The sequence below is a fragment of the Salmo trutta genome, chromosome 26 (assembly GCF_901001165.1).
Source record: "Salmo trutta chromosome 26, fSalTru1.1, whole genome shotgun sequence".
Lineage (NCBI taxonomy): Eukaryota > Metazoa > Chordata > Actinopteri > Salmoniformes > Salmonidae > Salmo > Salmo trutta.
In genome coordinates, this window is record NC_042982.1 from 20,887,677 (window position 1) to 20,904,323 (window position 16,647).

Consider the following 16,647-nt stretch of genomic DNA (forward strand, 5'->3'; position numbering starts at 1 on the left):
ATAGCAAGGGGTCTGAATACTTATGTAAATAAGATATTTCAGTTTTTATTTTGAATACATTTGCAAACATTTCTAAAAACCTGTTTTCACTTTGTCATTATGGGGTATTGTGTTTAGATTGCTAAGGATTTGTATTTATTTAGTCAATTTTAGAATAAGGCTGTAACGTAACAAAATGAGGGAAAAGTCAAGGGGTCTGAATACTTTCTGAAGGCACTGTATGTGCTGTATGGACACTGTACATAAAATACATATATATACAGTACATACACGTACACATGTAAACTTTTCATGCACAACATTAAAACATGTAGGGGTAGTTTCCTGGACACAGATTAAGCCTTGTGCTGGACTAAAAAGCAAGATCAATGTTAAATCTCCATTGAAAGTGCTTTTTAGTCCAGATTTAAGTTAATATTAAGAATAGCCTGAATATTGTCTATGTAAATATTAAAATCTGTAAAAAAAAAGTTAAAAAAAGGAAATGGAAAGCATTTATGCAATAAAACATCTCTTTTTTGGTAAAGGTTGTTTTTCTCATTGTCTTCCATCAGATAGGACTAGTGTTGTGTAGGAGAACACAACAAGATGGAGATATAAGCCAGTAAATAGCTTTGCTGTAAACCTGGTTGTAAGTTATAGATCAGGGCCCATATTTACAAAGCATCTAGGACCCCTAGACTAGGATCAGCCCCCCCACCCCCCCGCCCATGTAATCTTATTCATTGTGATCTAAAAGGCAAAACTGATCCTAGTTACTAGGTGAACCGATTATACAGCCCACTGTTACACTATACTCGCTGGGTCTAGGGGCCCTAGGCTTGCCTAATTGTTCTGTAACCTGACTACGTGTGTTCACTAACATGGAAGTATGAGTGTGTGGACCTTGTTGGGTGTGTGTGTGTACTTGAGGACAGCAGGCTCACTTACCAGGGATCTAGGGGGTCAGCGCTGGCGTGACTTCGTGGTCATCACTTCTTGATCAGCACTTCTAATCTGAAGCCAGGCCCTGGTCCTGGGCCCTGGGCCTGTATTCATAACGCGTCTCAAAGTAGGAGTGCTGATCTGGGATCAAGTCCATGTAATCTTCTTCATTATGATCTAAATAGGGTAAACTGACCCTAGATCAGCACTACTACTCTGAGAAGCTTTATGAATACGGGACCTGGTCTGCTTGACTGCCTCCTCGTGTTTTTAATGGCTGCCTCCTCCTTTATTCCCTCACAGACACTCCACATAGTCAATGTGATTGTTCTATTCATACACCTGCCGCATTCTTATGGCTCTGCTAGAAGTACCCTCCGTTGATGCTAGCCAGCTGGGTTAGCCCGCTGACAGTCTTTTGTTTTTTTGTTTTTAAACCATCAGACCAGCAGTTTATTGGAAGACAATCTTGGAAAACACCAACTGAAGAATTTTAATAATACAGTATGACAACTGATTCAATTCAGTACAATAACACTATCTTGGTCAAAGAAGAATTCTGCATCATGCTGTGGCTACTGCTTCATTGTGTTTTTGATGTTCCACTTCTGTCCGGAGCAGGTCTGAAGCACCAGCGAGTGTCCGAAGTAAGCGTTCGCCTGTATCACCTCCAGACAGCGGCCCGTGGCTCTGTTGATGATTGAGTCGTTCTGAAGGACAGAGGAAATCAAATATTCTCAATTGAGTAGGCTACTACCTTCATGTGACCTCACAGTATTCATAAAGAGTCTCAGACTAAAAGTGCTGATCTAGGATCAGTTTAGCCTTTTAAATTATAATGAATGGACAAGGGGGATCTGATCAGCACTCCTCCCCTGAGATGCTTAATGAATACAGGCCCTGATCACTGTGTCAGTAACAGTCCCCTCCAGGCAGCTTCTAACATTTTGTATTTCCGCTTCACAGGTCCGTACAATATGATGTTATTACAGTGTAACTACACAGGGTTAGCCTGCACAGGACCTTACAATGTGATGTTATTACAGTGTTACTACACAGGGTTAGCCTGCACAGGACCTTACAATGTGGTTATATTACAGTGTTACTACACAGGGTTAGCCTGCACAGGACCTTACAATATGGCGATATTACAGTGTTACTACACAGGGTTAGCCTGCACAGGACCTTACAATGTGATGTTATTACAGTGTTACTACACAGGGTTAGCCTGCACAGGACCTTACAATGTGGTTATATTACAGTGTTACTACACAGGTTAGCCTGCACATGACCTTACAATGTGGTGTTATTACAGTGTTACTACACAGGGTTAGCCTGCACAGGACCTTACAATGTGATGTTATTACAGTGTTACTACACAGGGTTAGCCTGCACAGGACCTTACAATGTGATGTTATTACAGTGTTACTACAATGGGTTAGCCTGCACAGGGCATTAAAATGTGATTATATTAGAGTGTTACTACACAGGGTTAGCCTGCACAGGGCCTTACAATGTGGTTAAATTACAGTGTTACTACACAGGGTTAGCCTGCACAGGACCTTACAATGTGGTTATATTACAGTGTTACTACACAGGGTTAGCCTGCACAGGACCTTACAATGTGGTGTTACTACAGTGTTACTACAATGGGTTAGCCTGCACAGGACCTTACAATGTGGTTATATTACAGTGTTACTACACAGGGTTAGCCTGCACAGGACCTTACAATGTGGTGTTATTACAGTGTTACTACAATGGGTTAGCCTGCACAGGACCTTACGATATGGTTATATTAGAGTGTTACTACACAGGGTTAGACTGCACAGGACCTTACAATGTGGTGTTATTACAGTGTTACTACATAGGGTTAGCCTGCACAGGACCTTACAATGTGGTGTTATTACAGTGTTACTACACAGGGTTAGCCTGCACATGACCATACAATGTGATGTTATTACAGTGTTACTACACAGGGTTAGCCTGCACAGGACCTTACAATGTGGTTATATTACAGTGTTACTACACAGGGTTAGCCTGCACAGGACCTTACAATGTGGTTATATTACAGTGTTACTACACAGGGTTAGCCTGCACAGGACCTTACAATATGGCGATATTACAGTGTTACTACACAGGGTTAGCCTGCACAGGACCTTACAATGTGATGTTATTACAGTGTTACTACACAGGGTTAGCCTGCACAGGACCTTACAATGTGGTTATATTACAGTGTTACTACACAGGTTAGCCTGCACATGACCTTACAATGTGGTGTTATTACAGTGTTACTACACAGGGTTAGCCTGCACAGGACCTTACAATGTGATGTTATTACAGTGTTACTACAATGGGTTAGCCTGCACAGGACCTTACAATATGGTTATATTACAGTGTTACTACACAGGGTTAGCCTGCACAGGACCTTACAATGTGGTGTTATTACAGTGTTACTACAAGGGTTAGCCTGCACAGGACCTTACAATGTGGTTCTATTAGAGTGTTACTACACAGGGTTAGCCTGCACAGGGCCTTACAATGTGGTTAAATTACAGTGTTACTACACAGGGTTAGCCTGCACAGGGCCTTACAATGTGGTTAAATTACAGTGTTACTACACAAGGTTAGCCTGCACAGGACCTTACAATGTGATGTTATTACAGTGTTACTAAAATGGGTTAGCCTGCACAGGGCCTTACAATGTGGTTATATTAGAGTGTTACTACACAGGGTTAGCCTGCACAGGGCCTTACAATGTGGTTAAATTACAGTGTTACTACACAGGGTTAGCCTGCACAGGACCTTACAATGTGGTTATATTACAGTGTTACTACACAGGGTTAGCCTGCACAGGACCTTACAATGTGGTGTTATTACAGTGTTACTACAATGGGTTAGCCTGCACAGGACCTTACAATGTGGTTATATTACAGTGTTACTACACAGGGTTAGCCTGCACAGGACCTTACAATGTGGTGTTATTACAGTGTTAGTACAATGGGTTAGCCTGCACAGGACCTTACGATATGGTTATATTAGAGTGTTACTACACAGGGTTAGACTGCACAGGACCTTACAATGTGGTGTTATTACAGTGTTACTACACAGGGTTAGCCTGCACAGGACCTTACAATGTGGTGTTATTACAGTGTTACTACACAGGGTTAGCCTGCACATGACCTTACAATGTGGTTATATTACAGTGTTACTACACAGGGTTAGCCTGCACATGACCTTACAATGTGGTGTTATTACAGTGTTACTACAAGGGTTAGCCTGCACAGGACCTTACGATATGGTTATATTAGAGTGTTACTACACAGGGTTAGCCTGCACAGGACCTTACAATGTGGTGTTATTACAGTGTTACTACAAGGGTTAGCCTGCACAGGACCTTACAATGTGGTGTTATTACAGTGTTTCTACAAGGGTTAGCCTACACAGTTCTGGCATGGCAGGGGCTTGTTGCGGCCCTATGCTCTACAGGAAACGAAGACGAGTAAGTAAGTGAATAAGTAAGTAAGTAACACAGTATAAGAGCAACTTAAATGGAAATAATGAGCCATAGATAAAAATAAAAAATTATGTCAACATGAGTCTGACCTGAGAGAAGTGCCATGTGGTCAGCCTGGTGTTCGAGACTTTGTCACAGTTGAGGAGCTGAGGGAAATTGGAGACCTGGTCGTCCATCAGACAGCGTGTTTCCTCCCCTGTACTGCCCAGAGCACCAAGGAAAAACTGTCCCTCCTTGGTGTACCGACCCAACTAAAGGAACAGGGAGACACTACTGTGAATGGCTGGTCAAGGGCTATCAACAACAACTATATGTGTTCTCCCCTGTACTGGCCAGAGCACCCAGAAATAACTGACACTCTTTGGTGTTCCAACTGGTAGGAGAGAGGCACAGGGAGACCAAATTAAGTGGTGGATGGTAAAGGGCTATGAACAACATTTAGGTGTGTCCTCCTCAACTGGGAGGAAGACACAGAGACAAGTTACATGGCTAAACGGTAAAAAGTGATCAAATATTTGTATTTCCCAAACACTAACACATTCTTTTCAGACACTGAAGTCTGTTGTATTGTGTTTCCTGTAGAGCAAGTTGTTTTTGTTTTTATTCTTTGAAATCAATTGAAATGATTTGTGATATGATATCATATCTGCTCTCATTCAAAGTGTATCTTAAAAAAACTCTAAAGCATTAACATAATATGATTTTGAGACTGTTTTGACTGTAGAACCAGTCATGATATCTGCTGCATTTGTATGTCACAGGGGCAAAGGGCTACATTCTGGTAGTTTTGCTGACGTTTTGTCTATGTTTGTGTATGAACCACATAATGTAATTTGGTATAAAAAAAATGCATTCTGGTATAAAAAAGTTTCCCTGCTGATTTTGCTCTCACAGCTTTTAGGCACAGTGCATCTCCGGTGAACCTAGAATGTGTCCCAAATAGCACCCTATTTCCTATAGTTCACTACTTTTGGTCAAAAGTAGTGAACTAAGTAGGGAATAAGGTGCCATTTGGGACATATACCTAGTATAATAGGTTACCTGGGGTCCCATTCCATGACAGGGGTGCAGGGTGGCTGTGTGGTTCACCTTCTCTCCCTGGTCCATACACAGATGGGTCGCTTTGCTACTACGAATCTACAGGGAAAGAGCAAGAGAGAGAGAGAGAGAGAGGGGGGTGGGGATGGAGGGGATAGAGCGAGAAAGAGAAAAAGACAAAGAGAGAACAGGTAGGAAAATGTTTATGAATGGAGAAAGCTACTTGGCTGCTAAAAGCATCTTATGAGTGTTTGATGAGTGTTTAGTAAAACTTTGTGTAGGCCCTGTCATCAGTCAGACTCACCTCCCCGTAAAAGACGGTGTTGTTGTACCTCCTCATCTCTGGATAGACGTTGTCCAGGTACCACTCAAAGTTCTTACATTGCAGAGATTTCCTCAATGCTACCCTCTGAGAGATGTCCCCATAGTCTATCCCATGGTTCTGGAACAGGGAGTGGTTGATTACAGATTGTGTTCCAAATGGCACCCCAAAGTAGCCTCGCGTACCATCCTGATCTCGCAAGCTTACAATAATGGTTCGCTGCACGGAATTCCAGGTGGCTCGTGAGGCTAACCTCATAGAGCTCTGGTCAAAAGTAGTGCATTATATGGGGAATGGGGTGCTATTTGAGACACAGTCACAATTACAAATATGTAACATTAGCAATGAAACGTATGGTGTACGTATACTGTACAATGTAGTTAGGATAATGAATAGATTAATTTTAATAGACTAGTGAAAATCTAGGAAGGGGAATAGGCGTTTCATCTGAATTTATGTACTCAACTGGTCATAGATCAGTGTATAGGGGCAACTTCATCCAACTCCCTGACCTAGAGTTCCATCTGAACATACATTTTCATATGCCCAAAAAAACAGAAAAAAAACAGACTTTAAATCAGTATTTAGGAGCAACTCACCTCCATTGGGATGTTCCAGGCCAGGTAGATATGCGACTTAAACTGGTCCATCCAGACCTCGGCCACGCGCAGGGCATTACGCCGCGTGCTGGAGGCTATGTTGCTGTGGTAAGGCTTCTTCATCCTGGCGATGTGAGCCACCCTGGAGCAGGGCAGCACCTCCATACTGCCCCCACACAGCCACACCTGGTAGTGCATGTTGGTGGAGAAAATAGTATGAGAACAGAACTCATACCTTCACACACAACAAATGTTCTGCAGGACTAACATGAATAAGAAGGCAAGTAGACAAACATATGAACAAACATAATCCAATGCTTAGCTCTACTCATAGAACCACAATTGCGTACTTGCTGAAATAGGACAAGACACACAACAAATACAGGGTACAGAATGCACTATTCACACACTAGTCACCCTGCCTCTCGCCACCCTAACATGCAATGACTGCATCCCAAATGGCACCCTATTCCCTTTATAGTGCACTACTTTTGACCAGGGCCCAATTATGCTCAGTCTTCACAGAAAAATGGGTTCCACACAAACCTTGATCCCCAGTTCGATGTTCTCTCCTCCGTAGACGTCCATGCCAGAGTCCAGCAGCCCCAGGTGCCCAAAGTAGTCCCTGTTCACCACAAAGGAGCAACCAATCATTGCAGGAGTTCTGCGGGGAAAAAGAGGGGGATTCTGTTTTCCTAATTTTGTCAATGGGGGTTCTCTAAATTCAAGTGTTTATTTAGTTGTGTGTGTGCGCGTGCAGGTGTGTGCCCGTGTGTGTACTCGTGCCCATTCCTGTGTGCATATGCGTGCCCGTATGTTTGTAGCCTACCTAATGGGTGCGGAGGTGTCCCCGTCATCCCACCACTGTTTGGGGGGGTTGATGTACATGCACCACAGCTCCCAGTTGTAGCCATGGCCAGAGTTCTCGTAGCGCTCCAGCTCAAACGTCTCATGCTTGATGTTATCGATAGAGGGCAGGATGATCCTCTTGTGGTCCTCTTTGATTCTGGTCAGAACCGGCTCAGCCCTGACATAGAGAGATTGACAGATGGGGTCGGAGGTTTCTTAAGATCTTCTCTCTTCTCCCTCCCCCTCTTCCTCCCCTAAGCCTCCAAGTCAGTCCCCCTAGTTCTTCTGAGTTAGGTTGCTAAGTTCTTATTTTTGAGTCGACTCAAAGGGTTGCGACTCCATAGGGAGAAGCAGCTCCCTGTGTAGTGGGTAGTTCTTCTGTTTATCTGTGGGCCCTGGTCAACTCTAGTGTGTACATAAAGAACATACCAACCCTGTGACAGTACTTGAATACTAGGCATACTTTTAAAACCGTCAGTTTATAAAATCTTATGGCAATTCACTTCTTTAGACTTTCATCACAAATATGGTCATGCAGATACAGTATGCTAGATGGCTAGATGGTTAGTAGTAGTATGCAATTCCTTCAGCTGGAAAATCTCACATTGCTGCGTGACCAACTGCTAAATTCAAGTATTCCTTCTGATCCAACCTTTAAGTCAAAGTTTGTTAAACCATCGATCCCAACAACTCAAAGTTCAAGTTGAAACCCACACATACACTCACCAGGAGGGTGTGAACTCAACGTGGGCATCGAAAAATCCAGTCACCTCACCACTGGCTGCCTTCCAGCCCTCGATGCGGGCACGGATCAGTCCCTCACGCTTCTGGTTCCTCACGATTTTCACCAGGCCTGGGTAACGCTTGTTTACATAATCCTCCAATGGTCCTTTCAGTTGTTCTAGGACACAACCAAATACAACTAAGCAAAGCTATACCCACAGACAAACATATGCATGCATAAACACAGGAGCACACCCACAAACACATTCAGAAAAACACTCAAGTGCTTGTGAGCACACACACACACACCAGCATGCATGTACGCACACACGCACGCACACACAGAGACACACACAGACACACAGAGAGAGAGCGAGAGAGAGAGAAAGAGAGAGAGAGAGAGGAGATTCATCTGTTTTCATGGGCCCCAGCGCTCCAGTGCTTTCTAACATTCTCACAACAACACCAGGGGGAGTTGGGTGTTTCCTGAGCTATGGCTTCTGCTCTATCTTTTTTCTCTCGCACAACTGATCAGTTTTTCCCCCCTGGACACACTCTCAGAACACCCACTCCTCTCACAGAAACACACACTGGTGGATGTGCTCAGTAGTGTGCAACTGCAGCCCATTGGTTCCTGCATGAGCCAGCACGACATCTTCATGCCATTGACACTTTGAATGTGGGTCAAAAGGGAAATAAAAGTATTATCTGAGTTTTTTTCACCCACATCTCCCGGAGTCCTCCTTGCTAGATAGCTGGAGTGACACCTGTAGACAGTGTCCTTTACTCCCACCTGCCGAACACCTGCCCTCACTGTCATTAACAGAACTGCGGGAAAACAGTGCCCGACAGGCGGGAGCCCTAACTAGCTAGCTTGTTAGAAACACTGTGTGCTAGCTTGCTAGTTAGCTAGCACACGGTGTCGCCCCAGCCTCCCGCCTGCTGAGAAAACAGTGCCCGAGGGGGGTAGAAGGACACTCTCTACCGGAGTATCCCCCCGCCTACCACTAGAACAGCAGGTGGGAGGATGGGGGAGACTGTATGCTAGCTAACTAGCTAGCTTGTGAGTTAGTGACACTGCGGGCTATCTTGCTAGTTAGCTAGCACACTGTGTCACTCCCGCCTCCCGCCTGCTGTGTACCGGACTAGCTGGCTAAGCTAGCACACATTGTTCTTTGCTCCCACCTGCCGAACACCTGCCCTCGCCGTCGTTAACTGAACTGCGGGAAAACAGTGCCCGACAGGTGGGGGCGAAGGACACTGTCTACCGGTGTAAGGCTAGCAAGTTATGGTTGTCAGCCCTGCCCCTTCTTCTGTGGGATTTATCGACGGGTGGCATCCAACATTATTGTGCATTAATGCCACCTACTGTACTGGAGCGTCCCTGCCTCCCGCCTGTCCTAGCTTAAACATTTACAAATAGAAGTATAAAAAGGGGTTCCTGCAGATGCAGGAATGCCCCGAATTGCAGGCCACAATTGCACCCTTCTAAATGTGCTGGCGGGTGTGCAGTGGATGTGTGGCTGAGTGGAGAAGAGTTATGCAGACAGTAAGAGGGTGTGTGTTATTTATTTGCATGCCTCTCCATCTCAACCATTGCAATAGCTTCTTATTCCCCCGCCATGATGGATTGCTGGCCCTATGCCATCCTGCCGTGCCAGGAACGTTGGGAAAATTGACCAGTCTATATCTCCTTTTTCTCTTTCCCTCTCTGCCCCTCACTTTGTACTAAATTCTTTCACCCTTTCACTCTCTCCTTCTACCCCCATCTCTCCTTCTTCATTTCTATATGCACCTTTCATTGTCTCTGTCTCCGTCTCTCTAACCACCTCTCTCTCTGCCCATTGCTTACTTTCTTCACAACTGTCCCTCTCCTCCCTTCCTGTCCCCCTCCTTGGATGGATTTTGTCAAACAGACATGTTCTCTTGCCTTGATTTGACTATTCTGTCCGTGCAGCAAAACAGCATGTTGGACAGGGATGTCTTTATAAAGCATAGAATATATTATCATTAAATTAAATGCATAAATAAATTGTACATCATATGAATATGTATCAATGTACACTACTGTTCAAAAGTTTGGGGTCACTTAGAAATGTCCTTGTTTTTTAAACAAAACCATCCCGGAGTCGCCACTTCACTGTTGACGTTGAGACTGGTGTTTTGCGGGTACTATTTAAAGAAGCTGCCAGTTGAGGACTTGTGACTCTCTTTCTCAAACTAGACACTCTAATGTATTTGTCCTCTTGCTCAGTTGTACACCGGGGCTTCCCACTCCTCTTTCTATTCTGGTTAGAGCCAGTTTGCGCTGTTCTGTGAAGGGACTAAGTACACAGCGTTGTACGAGATCTTCAGTTTCTCACATGGAATAGCCTTCATTTCTCAGAACAAGAATAGGCTGACGAGTATCAGAAGTAAGTTATTTGTTTCTGGACATTTTGAGCCTGTAATCAAACCCACAAATGCTAATGCTCCAGATACTCAACTAGTCTAAAGAAGGCCAGTTTTATTGCTTCTTTAATCAGGACAACAGTTTTCAGCTGTGCTAACATAATTGCAAAAGGGTTTTCTAATGTTCAATTAGCCTTTTAAAATGATAAACTTGGATTAGCTAACACAACGTGCCATTGGAACACAGGAGTGATTGTTGCTGATAACAGGCCTCTGTACGTCTATGTAAAAAATAAAAAATCTGCATTTCCAGCTACAATAGTTATTTACAACATTAACAATATCTACACTGTATTTCTGATCAATTTTATGTTATTTTAATGGACAAAAGCTATTTTTTTCTTTCAAAAACAAGGACATTTCTAAGTGACCCCAAACTTTTGAACGGTAGTATATATTGGATGTGTGTGTGTTCTCGTACCATTTCTTCACCAAAATGCACTCTTTCAGATGTGTGTGTGTGTGTGCGCGCGCGCACGTGCGTGCGTGTATATTTCTCCTCACCATCATCGCTGTAGTCGTCCACCAAGATGATCTCTTTGAGGAGGTGAGCCGGTGTGTGATTGACAGCTGAGTGGACCGAGCGGAGGATTACTGACAACGCCTCGTTGACAAAGATAAAGATAAGGGAGATGTTTGGAAGATCCCTGGGGAAGCTGGTCTTTTTACACCTGGAGACCACACACACACACACACACTCACACACAAAGACATATGCAGAAACACACGCACACACAGAGAGACACACACATCATTAGCTATCATCACTAATTACATCAAACACTAATACATCCTTATATATTACAGATAAAGGCAAACGGTGAGTCCATCACTCAATGTTCAGTAATACGGTACTTGAACCATCCTATATAAAGCTAATGTCTTAAGTAGCCCTATATAATAATATGTATATAATATAATGTAGCCCACCCTTTTGGTACTACCCAACATTCTAATGTAGGTTTCCAAGTTCATTACCACCACGCAAGATTCTTCTTCTCCAAGTCTCTTCTGTACATTATGATCCTGTTGATGAGCTCACACATTTTTGTTTTGCAATTGAAAATGACAACCATGTGCCTCTTCCTGTTCCCCACAATCCCGTTTTTCAAAAAACGTACCCATACACCCCCTCTCCCTAGGCTCACAGTGGGTGCACTGTGGGAGAGAGAGATAAGAGGCCTATTTTTATTGTAGCTTTCGTTATAACGAGAGCCAGCCTTGATGAGAGGAAGGGAGGAATCTGTGGCTGGCTACATCCTAATAGTTCAAAGAGGCTTTTGTTTTGGACTGTTTACTCTTTGACAGTGTGTAGGTATCTATCCTTCCCGTTATTGCCTTTCCCTCATCTGCGCTGGTCTTAAAGAATTGGACAGGTGAGAGCAAGTCAGCAAGCGTAAGCTAGTCAGCAATCACCTTCGACTGAGATACACCCAAAAAATTGTGATACAGTACATCCCAGTAAGTAAGGAAAGGATTTGGTGATGTTACAACATTTCAGGGCTCTAACTTCTAGCTCTTTCTGCTGCATGGCATGGAGAGAGATACCCAATAGAGAGAAGGCTCCCATTCTGGGAGGTAGCTAGACGGTACTGTTCTGTTACCAAGTTCCCATTCTACTGTGTTACCACACAAAGAGATATCACACCCAACATGAATCATGGTCCTCTTTGATCTCGAAACAGAGAAACTAAAAAATGACAAGTGTGTGTGTGTGTGTGTGTGTGTGTGTGTGTGTGTGTGTGTGTGTGTGTGTGTGTGTGTGTGTGTGTGTGTGTGTGTGTGTGTGTGTGTGTGTGTGTGTCAGTGTTCCCGTTCCCTGCGGGTGTGTATCACAGCTGGTGGTAGAGCAGAGCTGGGGTGAGGGAATTCTCTTCAGGGGCTTTCAAATGGGGTCTGCCTGCTAACCAGCAGAGCATTGGGGAAAGGATCAAGACCTTTCTAAAGAGACATTTCTAAAACAGCTGCACTGCTAGTGTTCAAACATAAATTATTTTCTGTGTGCTGATGGGTTGTGTACACGTACAAGCATAATGTGTGTGAGTGAGTGTGTGTGTGTGTGTGTGTGTGTGTGTGTGTGTGTGTGTGTGTGTGTGTGTGTGTGTGTGTGTGTAAAGTACTTAGGTAAAAATACTTTAAAGTACTATTTAAAAAGGATCCACCCCTTTTTTTTCAATTTTCGCCTAATATGACATACCCAATACTAACTGCCTGTAGCTCAGGCCCTGAAGCAAGGATATGCATATGCTTGATACCATTTGAAAGAAAACACTTTGAAGTTTGTGGAAATGTGAAAGGAATGTAGGAGAATATAACACATTAGATCTGGTAAAAGATAATACAAAGAAAAAAACAACCGTTCTCTTGTATTTCTTTTGTACCATCATCATTGAAATGTAAGAGAAAGGCCATAAAGTATTATTCCAGCCCAGGTGCAATTTAGATTGTGACCACTAAATGGCGGCAGTGTATGTGCAAAGTTTAGACTGGTCCAATGAACCATTGCATTTCTGTTCCAAATTTTGTATCAAGACTGCCCAAATGTGCCTAATTTGTTTATTAAAAACTTTTCATGTTCAAAATTGTGCACTCTCCTCAAACAAGAGCATGGCATTCTTTCACTGTAATAGCTACTGTACATTGGACAGTGCAGTCAGATTAACAAGAATTTAAGCTTTCGCCAATATCAGATATGACTATGTCCTGTTCTTGTTACTTACAGCCTCATGCTAATCGCATTAGCCTACGTTAGCTCAACTGTCCCGTGGACGGGACACCGATCCCGAAGGAGTTTTAAGTTGTTTTTTTATATATGTGTACTTTACTTTACTATTTATAGTTTTGACTACTTTTTGTTTTACTTCACTACATTCACTACATTTTCCAAGACACTCAAAAGTACTCATTACATTTTGAATGCTTAGCAGGACAGGACAAGGGTCCAATTCACACACTTATCAAGAGAACAACCCTGGTCATCCCTACTGCCTCTGATCTAACGGACTCACTAAACACAAATGTTTCATTTGTAAATTCTGTCTAAGTGTTGGAGTGTGCCCCTGGCTATCCGTAATTTAAAAAACAAGAAAATGGTTCCGTCTGGTTTGCTTGATATAAGGAATTTGAAATGATTTATACTTTTACTTTTGATACTTCATTATATTTTAGCAATTGCATTTACTTTTGTGTGTGTGTGTGTGTGTGTGTGTGTGTGTGTGTGTGTGTGTGTGTGTGTGTGTGTGTGTGTGTGTGTGTGTGTGTGTGTGTGTGTGTGTGTGTGTGTGTGTGTCCAGAGTGCGTGCATGTGTCAATTGGTGCATTAGACTGCAACTTCATAACAAATAAGACCACAGAAAAAGCACAACAAAGAAAGAGGGATTAGGCTACAGAGACATTAATAGATGGTTTTAAGAATATTGTATTTTTAACCACAAAGCTAAGTGGTGCCAAAACATAAACATCTGCTGACATAGCTTTAATCATTAGTCTCTCCGACCATGGCAACAACCCAGTAGCAGCGAATCAACTAAGACAGCAAAGTATACACTACCATGTTTATCATTTCTGATTAGAGCATGAGCCCAAGATATTGTTGAGATCTAGATATGGGTATCAAATAATACAAAGTACACACACACACACACACACACACACACACACACACACACACACACACACACACACACACACACACACACACACTAATGCTTGGATTGGTCTTTGGAAAAACATAAAAGCACATGAAAATTGTAGTGGGTCTATTGTTCTGAAACACTGTTGTCAACTGAGCTACAGTAAGGGTGGCCCTGGTCAAAAGTAATGCTGCACTATATAAGGAATAGAGTGCTATTACAGGCCAATAAGAATGCACTATAGGGTGCCTAAAACTTACTTGCTGGGCCGGTAGTCTGGTATGGACCGATCCAGTGATATCTTTTGGCTGAGGTAAGCGTTGTATCCATACTTCTCCCTCAGTACTTTTGCGTCGTCCTCTTCTTTTGGGGCTAGGGTGGCGGGGAGGCCCCCTTTACCTCGCCCCACGAAACCCTCAATCAGCCCCAGGGACTTGGACAGACCTGTAGTTCACACAGTCAAGAAAAGGTCACTATGCTATAACACGTTTGCTTAGTTGTTTTGAAAATCATTGACTTTTAACAAAGGAGGTAGCTGTATACTAAACTTATGTCCCATATTCCCTATATAGTGCACTACCCTGTGGGCCCTGGTCAAAAGTAGTAGTACACTAATTATAGAGTGCCATTTTGGATGGATCCTTAGCCTCAGACTATGTAAATAACAGCAATCATGGTAGATTTTGAGTGACAGCAAATAAAAAATAACCAATGAGCCATAGTCATTGTTTTTAGGTGGGTAGGCTAGAGTGCTAGAGTCATAGCCTACCATTAAGCTGTCTGTAGACCACGTCCTCCAATGACCCGAGTCTCTTTAGTAATACTTCATGACTGATGCTCAAACCTTGAGCCGTGCCGTTAGAGCGTGATTGTCTTTTCACATCGTCCTGACCGATGGTTTTTGTCACTCGGTTGTGGGTGCACTTGGTCCAAAGTGTCATGAACCCCGCAACCGCAATCACGTTCAGCACCAATAACACTCTCCATCGTCTGAACACAAAAGCCATTAAAGTTGTTGATGTCCGGGATCCAAATAGCAGTGTTTTTGGAATGATTCAGGACAAATTCAGGAGTCCTCCTCTTTGCGATGCGCAATAAGGTTCAATGTAGATTTGTGTTTATGAAGGCATTTTTAAAATATATATACCGTAGACGACATTTCACCTGGAGAAGCTGGTGCTGCAAATCAACAGTAGATAATTGCTATGGTCAAATTGAACTGTGTGTGCGCATTGATAGGCTAAGCTACTATCTGCTGGACAGAGAAACAAAGCTGAAACATATTTCGATTGCTCATTTTGTAACATAACGTAGACTAATTACAACATTTCACTAATAAGCTTTAACCACCTACCATTTCGTATTGGAGCAATTTTTAGGCTGCGTCCTTGTTCGGGGTAATTTTGGAGCCTGGTCATGGGCTCTCATCCGTGACTTCTCTGTTTAAAATGTATTGATAGAAGATCATGCATAGAAGATGTTAGACAAAGAGACTAGCAGATCTTCAGTTTTGAAGAGTCCATATCCTTAAATATTTAAAGAGTCTCAAGTCTGTCTTTCTTTGCATTCAGCAGAAGTGGGCTATGACGCGATTGAGAAGGACTGCGTACTGAGCCGCTGTCTGTCTCTGACCGCGGATCTTCAAAATCGTTTCAGATAAATACTGACCACATAAAACGCATAGGCCTATCCCATGTTTAAGCATTCTCTGTGCAGTTTTGATCCTCCACGTGTAGGAAAAATAATTGTGAGATGTTTTGAGCGGTGTATTGCACGAGTAGACTGCTACACAACCAGTCAGCCTAAAATATAACGGTCCGCAGACGCAGCATCGCCAATGAAAGACACCTCATATGCAGCACAGAAATGCGGCTGAAATAACTCCATCCGAGGTGTCTTCGCATATTCTGACTATTCAAAATAGTGCAAAACGTTTTTCCCCTGTACCCTTATTTTCGCCGATTTCTTATTATGTCCTGTTATTTAATTTAGCCAAATTCTTCCTATGCGCTAGATAGCGCTTAATAATGGCGCGCAGGAAAACACGGAATGGGATTCCTAGGAAGAGATTCGTTTTGAGCGTTCCTGGTGAGTGCAGCAACCAGTCACACAGTGAATAAAGCAGATCGTTGATGCGGGTGGGTAGGTTGAGTTGACTCACACCAATTATCTGCAATTATACTCCATTCAAATCATATTTTGACTGAAAATGTCCTCCCATGATTATTGTAGGCAACAGTAAGCCTATGTTCCAAGTTGAAATAATGTATTTGAAATAACATAAAACTGTGACATAATTAAGCAATAAGGCACCTCGTGGGTTTGTGGTATATGGCCAATATACCATAAACCCACGAGGTGCCTTATTGCTATTGTTTACCAACGTAATTAGAGCAGTAAAAATAAAATGTTTTGTCATACCCTTGCTATATGGTCTGATATTCCACGGCTATCAGCCAATCAGCATTCAGGACTCAAACCACCCAGTTTATAATTAAGCAATAAGGCCCGAGGGGGTGTGGTATATGGCCAATATACCACGGCTAAGGGCTGTTCTTGCAAGACGCAACATGGAGTGCCTGGATACAGCCATTA

At 43.1% G+C, this 16,647-nt stretch overlaps 1 protein-coding gene across 2 annotated transcripts; it reads right to left on the reverse strand.

Moving 5' to 3' along the window:
• Positions 1-1,319: 1,319 nt before the first annotated feature.
• LOC115163387 (polypeptide N-acetylgalactosaminyltransferase 17-like) lies at positions 1,320-16,060 on the reverse strand. Of its 2 annotated transcripts, XM_029715214.1 has the most exons (12): positions 15,407-16,060; positions 14,822-15,231; positions 14,313-14,496; positions 10,925-11,091; positions 7,973-8,147; positions 7,227-7,424; positions 6,944-7,061; positions 6,398-6,583; positions 5,781-5,918; positions 5,480-5,575; positions 4,528-4,689; positions 1,320-1,634 (listed from the first exon to the last, which is right to left on the reverse strand). In XM_029715214.1, the coding sequence occupies exons 2-12, from the start codon at positions 15,057-15,059 to the stop codon at positions 1,500-1,502; spliced, it is 1,797 nt and encodes a 598-aa protein (XP_029571074.1). In that variant the 5' UTR covers positions 15,060-15,231; positions 15,407-16,060; the 3' UTR covers positions 1,320-1,499. The 2 variants fall into 2 exon arrangements, with proteins under 2 accessions (XP_029571074.1, XP_029571075.1); XM_029715215.1 differs by lacking the exon at positions 14,822-15,231.
• Positions 16,061-16,647: the final 587 nt, after the last annotated feature.